This window comes from Heterocephalus glaber, unplaced genomic scaffold (assembly GCF_053883595.1).
Source record: "Heterocephalus glaber isolate CG9 unplaced genomic scaffold, H.glaber_assembly_v1.0 deba00000122, whole genome shotgun sequence".
Taxonomy (NCBI): Eukaryota; Metazoa; Chordata; class Mammalia; order Rodentia; family Bathyergidae; genus Heterocephalus; species Heterocephalus glaber.
Genome location: NW_028258138.1, coordinates 69,469,730 through 69,478,438, shown reverse-complemented (window position 1 = coordinate 69,478,438; position 8,709 = coordinate 69,469,730). Strand labels below are relative to the sequence as shown.

The window sequence follows — 8,709 nt, the reverse complement described above, 5'->3', positions numbered from 1 at the left end:
GGTCATGGGAGTATGACCCTGTGGACTATATGTTGTCCCTGGTCCCTTCCTCTCTGGTTCTTTCTCTCATTCTCTGCTTTCTGGCTGCCATGAGGTGAGCAGCTCTCCTCTACCTTACTCTTCTGCCATGATGTTTCTGCCTTACCACAGGCCTAGAAACAATGAAGCCAAATGACCATGGACTGAAGCCTCTGAAACTGTGAGTCAAAATTAATCTTTGCTCCTTTGTTTTTCTCAAGTATTTGGTCACAGTGATGAAAAGCTGACTAACATAATATGGGGAACTTTCAAATACATATTAGAGTAAAAACATATACAAAACCAGCAAAATCCTATATTCCTACTACCAGGTATACCCACTGTTAATTTGACTGGGGTGTGTGTAGGATTCTTTCTGTGGTTGTTGAACTGTCTCCTGCTTCAGCTTGTTTGCTGTCTCTGTCTCTCAAGTCCAGCTTCCCTTTGTCCTTCTTAACTCCTCCCTTTGCCTCCACAAAGGCTAAAGTTATAGAGAGGAAAAGAATGAAGGGAGGCCTGGCCATGGCCAGGAAAACAAATTTTTGTTTCTTTTACTCCTTGTCTGGAGGCCTAATTCCGACCCATGGGGGAAGCAACCCAGGGGAACATCTCCATCCGGTGGTGCTTCAGGCCCTCTGAGAAGTCTGATGTGCTGCCAACCTCTCATCACTTCTCACCTGACTGTAATCATGTGCTGTCTCACATTCCAGTTACTTTCATGCTTGTCTTATTTCCAGCAGACCATGGGCTCTTGGAGGTCAGGGGTTGTGTTGATTCCCCAAGGCCAAATGGTGTCTGGTAAATTGCGACTAGCTGCTCAATAAAGAGTATGACATGGGTGTATTTTTATTAAGTTACTTCTTTCAGATAACTCTCTTGGCTTACTCAGTCAAACATTCTGATTCTACTGTAGTACATTTATTTGTGTACAGTTCTATTTTGCCTACTAGACTAGGTAAGGTGTTTTTCTTGTCTCGTTTCTTTCTTCAGCATCTACATTAATTAATCCCTTACTAAGAAATCAATGAATTGGGCTGGGGATTTAGCTCAGTGGTTTTGCCGCCTGCTGCGCAAGCGCAAGGACCTGAGTTCGATCCCCGGTACCAAAAAAAAAAAAAAAATCAATGAATTTAAATGAGTAAATGACCTCCAAACTCCTTTCCATTCTGCTCTCTGATCTCTCAGTATATGGATCACAATGGAAATTTGGCCAGACCAGAAAGCCAGAATTTGTCTTTGTCCCTTCATCCTTGTTCCATATCCAACCCTTCACTAAGTCCTCTTCATTCTACCTCCTAAACAGCTCCTGAAGCCTTCCACTTCCCCCATGGCCCTTGCCCTAGTCTAAGCTACCATCTTTCCTCACTTGGTTTTCCATGTAGCAACCCCATAATTGGCATCCTTGCCCTCTCTTTTGTCCTTTCACAAGATGTTTTCCTCACAGAATAGAGTGATCCTTTAAGGTCAAAATTCTGAATATATCACAGGCTTTTCCATTGCCCTTAGGTTGAGCCCCAGACCTTTCCATGCAGTCCTGCCTGATGTGATTCCTGCTTTTACTGGAGCTTCACTTTCTCCATCCAGCTCTCCTGGCTTTGTTACCATTCCATGACTATTTCAGGCTCTTTCCCACCTCAGACTCATGCCACATCTTGTTCTTTCTGCCTGGAAATACACCCTCCATCCTTTTTTTTTTTTTTTTTAAAGCAACTTATCAAGCTAAGTTTCTATTCTTCGGAGAAGCCCTCTAGTTCAGTAAACTTTTTGTTGCTGGAACTAAATACCTGACATGCACAACTTAGTGGAGAGGTTTAATTTTGCTCCTGGCTCAGAGGTTTCAGTCTTTAGTACATAGTTGACTGGCTCTAAGAGGGAAACTTCATGGTAGAAGGGCAGCTGCTTACCTCATGCCAGCCAGGAAACAAAGAGCAAGGAAGAGCCAGATGGAGAAGAAAGGGGTGAGGGACCAGATGTGGTTCCCAAGGTCACACTGCTGGGACCACCCAGTCATACTCAGAAGTGTGCTTTACTAAACACGTTGTCAATCAAGATTAACCATCCTGACCCTTGTGACACTCCTCCTCCCTCTGATTATGTTAGGTCTTCCTGTAATGTATCCTCTCCACATTCCACACTTTCATTTCACCCTGAAAATTACTTGTTCAATGATCTTTCCCTACTAGGCTGTCAGCCCCAAGCAAGTAGGGATGGTGACAATCTTGTCCCCATACTGATCCTAGTTTTCAACAGAGTGGCACAAAGTGGGTATTTGACACATTTTGTTGTTGTTGTTTGTTATTTTGAAACAGGGTCTTGCTATGTAGCCCAGGCCTTGAACTTGCAATCCTCTTGTTTCAGCCTCCTAAGTGCTGGTACTACAGCCTTAGGCTACCACACCTGGCTTAACACATACTTTAAATGAAGGAATGGATGCCTTTACTTGTCCTCCGAGACCACCCTAATTCTTCCAGCACTAACTTCATTGCTTCTCAGAGCAATGCTATTCATACTTGGGTTCTCCCCATAAGAGTATAATCTCTATAAAAATCCTTCCCTTTCTACAAATGCAACCATGTCTTATAGGGACTCTCCTGAAGTCCTCCTGGCCACCATGGCACCCCAGCTCTGCCCTAACTCCCAGCATGTACTTCTGTAGCACATGTCCTAGAAGTGAGTTAAAAGGCAATGAGGTTCCTTTTTCCCTTTGACATACTTTTGGTTACAGTGCCACCTTCCAAATGTCAGGCTCCTCCCTGGGTGTCCTCAGGAAACCTCCCCACACCTTTTTATGTAAGGACAGCTCAAAATCCTTCTTGGGAAATTCCAGCTGTAAAGAGGACAAGGTTCCATCAACTCTGGCATGGTCTTTTAATGTCTCCAGGAGCCAGAGGAGGAAGGGGTGGACCCTGAAGATCTCCCAGACTTTAGAAAGAAGCTTAGACAACCACCCATCCAGGATGTCTGGAAGAAGAGGGCAGGATCTCATGAATGATCATTGTATTAGGCCTGGGCTGCGACAAGCAAGTTTTGTGTGGCTTCTAGCATAGAATATCATTAAATCCCAAGGACATATCATTGGCTTATGGTGGCCCTAGGTCAGACAAAGAGTTGAACCTGTCCTTGAGGATCTGAGCTCAGTGGTTTCTTTCTATCACCGGACTCCTGAAAAGTCTACTACAAAAAAAATTCTAGTTCTGATTAGAAGTGAGTGTCTCTCTCTCTCTCTCTCTCTCTCTCTCTCTCTCTCTCTCTCTCTCTCTGGTACCCAGGGACTTGCGCTTGCCAGAGAAGTAAGTCTCTTAAAGTCCTTCTTTTGGCAGAAACCAATTCTTTTAAATCTACTTTAATTTGGACCCAGATCCCCCATGGAAAAGAAGATTGCACATGGATGGAGCAGACAGTTTGTGTACCTTACCATCTCATGGAGAAACACAGCTTTGGCTCTGGCCCCGGGGCCCTCTGGAGGAGCAGTGGCCTCCACTGGGCCAGCCTCTCGGTCTTCCTCCTCCGTTTTCTCCAGTTTTGGTCTCTTCTCTGATCCCTTTGAATGTTGGGAGGCCAAGGAGGGTTCTGAGGTTTTCTTCTCCTCTGGTTGGGCCTGTGGCTCCAGGGAAAGGCCCTGGTTGCATTCCACCATCCCCTGGCCTTCAGGTTTGGGTGAGGCATCCTCGAGAACAGCATTCTTGGCACCAGAAGCTGAAAAGAGGATGGGAGTGATCAGTTTGAGTTCAAAGACTTCACTTCAAGACAGGTTGTTCCCAAAACAGTCACCATCCTGCCTCCTGGCCCTGCCTCACAAGGACAAGGAATTCTCCCAACTCATTGTCTCTTGTGTTCTTGACCCTCTTCCCACAATGTCCTGGCCTCAGGTCACAGAGTCACAGACTATCGGAGAAGGGATCATCCTAGTCCAGTAGTTCTCAACTAGGAGCCATGTTCCCTCCAGGGGACACTGGCAGTGTCTGGAGGTATTTCTGTTGTCATAGTATTGGGGGAGGTGAGTGCCACTACTGGCATCTATAGCTTAAAAGCCAAGGATGCTGCTAACTAAATATCCTCCGGGATGCCCCACTCCACTGCCAGCAAAAATTATCCAGCCCAAAATGTCAATAGTGTCAAAGTTAAGAAATTTGGCCCTCCCCAGCCTTTCACTTCACAAATAAATACTCAGGCCTTGGGCAGTCAAGCTTGGTGCCCAAGACCACAAAAATTTGCTGTTTTACCAGGCTGCAAAGAGATCATATGGTTGACTGCTTCTTAGGGTCATCAACAGTCAATTCCAGCACAGCGGAAGTGATCAAGCTCCTGTCTTAAGCACCTACCTACTGACACAGGAGAAAGGAGGCAAACTTCAAATTGGGCCACTTCTGCCTTGCCGAGAAAAGACTGCGGAATAAAGACTAAGCAAAATGCCCAAACAATGCTTAGCACACAGCAAGCCCTCAACAAATGTCATTATTTACAGGGGCATTAAATAAGCTTCCTTTCAAATTCTAGTTTCTCAATGAATTTTATCATTTTAGGACAGTGGCATCATGATAATACTCTTTGCAGGTCCAGATGAGGATAAAGTAGATAACAGAAGTGAAGCACATAGCTCAGGGTCTGACATACAATCAAGCTCAGAAATGCTTGCAGACTGAGAATAAACTCTGCCAATTGCCATTAGTTAACCTGGAGACTTACTTCTGGGCATTAACCATGATGCCAGCCTAGCAGCTCTGTCAGCCCTAGTGTTAGCATCTTGATGATTGAACTAACAATGCTTTGGAATTAACTGTAGTACCATTTTGTTTTACTTATTACTTAGTAGGTTTATTTTTTGAAAAAAAAATTTTTTTGTACTGAGGAGTGAACCAAGGGCCTCACACATGTTAGACAAGCACTCTACCACTCACCTATGTCCCTTGCCCCTTTTTAGTTTTTATATCAACACAGGGTTTCATTATATTGCCCATACTGACCTCAAACCTGTGATCCTCCTGCCTCAGCCTCCCGAGTAGCTGGGATTACGGGTTTATGCCACTATGCCTGGCTAATTTAATCTCCATACGTGTAAAACATTTACAGTGTTCAGAAGTTAAAATTATATAAAACTATATAAAAAGGCATTCTTTTAAGGAGTTTTCTTTCATTCTTGTTGCTTCTGTCCTGGGCCACAGCCCCATTGTCCTTTCTACATGATTGCTTTTGTTAGTTTCTGCTTTTTTAATGCATTTATTTTTGCATATGTACAGGTACTTGTAATGTATAATTTTTATTTCCTACTCTTATTACATAAAATATAGCATATGACATATGCTATTCTTTGTTTTGCATTTTTTCAATGAATGTATCTTGAAGTCCATGCCATATTAGTCTAAAGGGAAATCGATTACTCTTTAGGATGTGGACTGGTTTGGGCTCGCCACAAAGCTGACCCTGAAACAAAGTCCAGGCAGCAGGCAGCTTATATGGAAGGAGGTACCTGGAAGGAGGAGTGATGGGGTGGAGGGAAAGTCATGCAAAGTATGTTGTTGTGGTGGTTACCACTGTGGGCCACCATGACTCTCTCCTTGGTAACTCTGTGTGGCTGTGCCCCACAACTACCCCTCGGAAGAGTGTGAGACTGGCTCATTTGTCCACTGATTCCTGGCTCATGTTGGTTGAGAATGACCAGTTGATTTTCCCTATTCTGAGAGGACCCAAGCAAGGGCTGAGTAAGAGTCTGCTTGCAAGAAAAGCCCTGAGGCAGAAAACAAGAAACACGAGAAGAAATACTTGAGAGAAGATGCTTTCTGTGAGCTCAGAAATGGTTCTCTGTGGAGGAACAGGAGTTGGAGGGAATGTGGGGCAGGCTCCGCACACGACTTTTTTTGCTATTGGCATAAGCAACACCATCATGTGCATATATCATTCTGGACTTGTGCAGCTATTGATTCAGGGTAAATTTTTGGAAGCAAGACTTCTGGGTGAAAGGGTAAATGCATCAGTAATTTTTAAAAGACATTTTTAGCATTCTGCTCAGGTCTATTAGTTGGACAAATCTACCAGCGTCTCTTTTTCTTTTCTTTTTTTTTTTGGTACTGGGGATCGAACTTGGGTCCTTGTGCTTGCAAGGCAGAACCACTGAGCTAAATCCCCGGCCCCTACCAGTGTCTCTTTTTGTAGCACTCAGGTCTTCTGCTCATTGACTGTGACCCTTTAAATGGACTCTGGTGTGAGGAGGAGGGACTCACTCCCTCGCCACCAGCCCTCAATGCTCCCTATACCTCTATCAGGGTGTGCAAAAGGCCCTCTTCATTCTGGTTGTGCTGCATGTCTGGTCTTCTCCTACCACATGCCCATGAGGCCTTGCACTCCTCTGCTCTGGTCCTCCCTGTAACCTGAAAGGAATCCACTCTTCAAGGCACACACCTGATGCCACCTCTTTGGAGCCTTCCATTCCCCTGTGGCAGCACTTCTTGTTATTACCTTTGTGGGCTCAATTCCTAGGTCACCATCCCCTTTTCACATGTTCTTGGTTCCCTCTGAGGGTTTGTTCCTCAGGACAGAGCCAGTATCTAGCCTTAGACACTGCCTGCTATGGACCTAGGAGTCCAGTAAATTTCTGGTGATTGACAGATATGGTGGATAATTCTAAGCTACCACAGAGAGGGTTCCCAGCATGAAGTGAGTAACCAGGGAGACAAAGACTGTTCATTAGTATCCAGTGTCTTCTTTGGGTAGGACTGGAACCTCTCTCACTGCCCAAGTTTCAGCTGGTGACAACCTTTCTCAGCCCCTTTTGAAGGCAGGTGCATCTGTGTAAAACAAGCCTTAGCACACAGGGTGGTGTGGAAGTCAAGCGTGCAACTGCTGGATTACACCCATGAGTGGAGGCTGCATGGCTTCCTCCCCTTTTCAAGAAGTTAGATTTTTTTTTTTGGTACTGGGGATCGAACTCAGGACCTTGTGCTTGCAAGGCAGGCGGCAGCACCACTGAGCTAAAGCCTTGGCCTACTTCCTCCTCTTTTCCCATGGCTGCGAGTTTGGATGTTGGTAGTGTTTAGTCCACTGTGACCAATGCAGACAAGGTTGGGCACAGGTGAAGGTACTGTAAATACCCAAATATTTATGAAATACCTTTGCTGGCTTGAAGATCCTCTAAATCATTATGGGAAAAAGATGTATCAAAATAAGTGGAAGGCAATGTATGGCATTGTAGTTAAATAAATTGTTTAAAGTACCCTATTGTGAGTTATGTTCTACTTCTGAATTGCTTTGACATTCATGAAACAAGGCTCCAAAAACAATACTGTGAAAGCATTTGTTTTTTTTGTTTGTTTGTTTTGTTTTGCTGTAGTAAAATACTACAGATTTTGGTAATGTGTGTGTGTGGGGGGGGAGATTCCACTGTGAATGCTTCAGTGAAAGAATGAAACAACTCTTAATATCTACTAGGGAAATTGTGGATTTTCATTTGTCAAGTTTCCTTAAAGCTATATGGTTACTCTGATGTTCCAATAATGAGTATTTCTAGGAGGGCAGGCACAGTCCTTGTAGCTTTTAAGCCAGTCCCTATCTCTCCCTTTTCTTGCAAAAGGAGCAGTTTGTGATGCTTTTATCTCCCAGCTGAGGTTAGCAGGGCATAAGCCTGAATCAGGCGATCAATTACTACTGTGACACTGATTCTTTATTTTGAAACAATCAATGTAATTTCAGCACTTTAGTGTTAAAGTGCAATACTTATATCTCTTATCCTTCAGGTCACATTGAAATTTCACCTATTTTGGTTCAAAGTAGGAGAATTCCCTTGATCATAGTGACTAAAATTTTTAATTAGATAATCTGGAAAATTGTCTTCATTTTTTTTCTTTTACCCACTGCTACTCCACAAAGAAAGAAAAAATATTTTACTAATGCAAGTGAAGTCCTCTATCTGGAATGATAATGGGAGGAGAGAAGAAATGTAAGTTGGCCTAACCCCACCAGAGGGAAGGCCAGGGGGCCTGCTGTCCTGGCATCTTCCAGCATCTCCCTTCAGCCTCCTGTCCCAGCCTGTGTGGCCACCTCCACCACTCTACTTCCTCCACAGGCAGGAAGGCAAGCTGGAATCCCCATTAGTATCTTTCCCAGACCAAATTTAATATAGACTTGATATTCTTATTTACAGGAAGAAAGAGAAAGGAGAGACCATCACCAAAAGACTCTTTGAAGCCCAAGACCCTGTGTTTTGGAGAGAATGACCAAGCCTTTGGAAACTGTTTTCCTTAAAGGCACTGTCCCTCCTCTTTCCCTTGTCCCGCTCCACCCACCTCAGCCCAAGGACCATTTTCCAGACAGGACGTCATTCATTGTCCCTGAGTTTTGGCTCATCTGAGCCCCATCATAAAGGCAAAGGCGAGGAGGGAACAGCTAATATTTACCCAGCATCTTCAATGAACCTGACAGGTATTTTATGGACCTTCTCTCCTTCAGACCTTGGCCTGGGCTTTGAGAAAGGAGCCTCCCCTGCTCTGCAGATGGAAGAAAGGCTCCGAGATATCAATCAATTACCCACTGTCACACTGCCAAAAGGTGGTAAAGCTGGGATCCGAATTAGCCCAGCTGAGGTCCAAACCCTATAGCCTTTCTGCAATGCTCAGCTACCTGGCGGTCAAAATGCCACTTCTAATTATCTCTGCACAGAAAAATCCTACCCATATGAAGATGCAGCCTGAATATCACCTC

The 8,709-nt window shown here is 44.4% G+C and overlaps 1 protein-coding gene across 1 annotated transcript in view; it reads right to left on the bottom strand.

Moving 5' to 3' along the window:
• Positions 1 to 8,709, bottom strand: part of Arhgap31 (Rho GTPase activating protein 31) — a 120,737-nt gene that overhangs the window by 14,845 nt on the left and 97,183 nt on the right. The window contains exon 11 of the mRNA XM_004835673.4: positions 3,434 to 3,714. Within this exon, the coding sequence (XP_004835730.2) occupies positions 3,434 to 3,714 (281 nt within the window). The remainder of the gene's footprint in view (positions 1 to 3,433; positions 3,715 to 8,709) is intronic.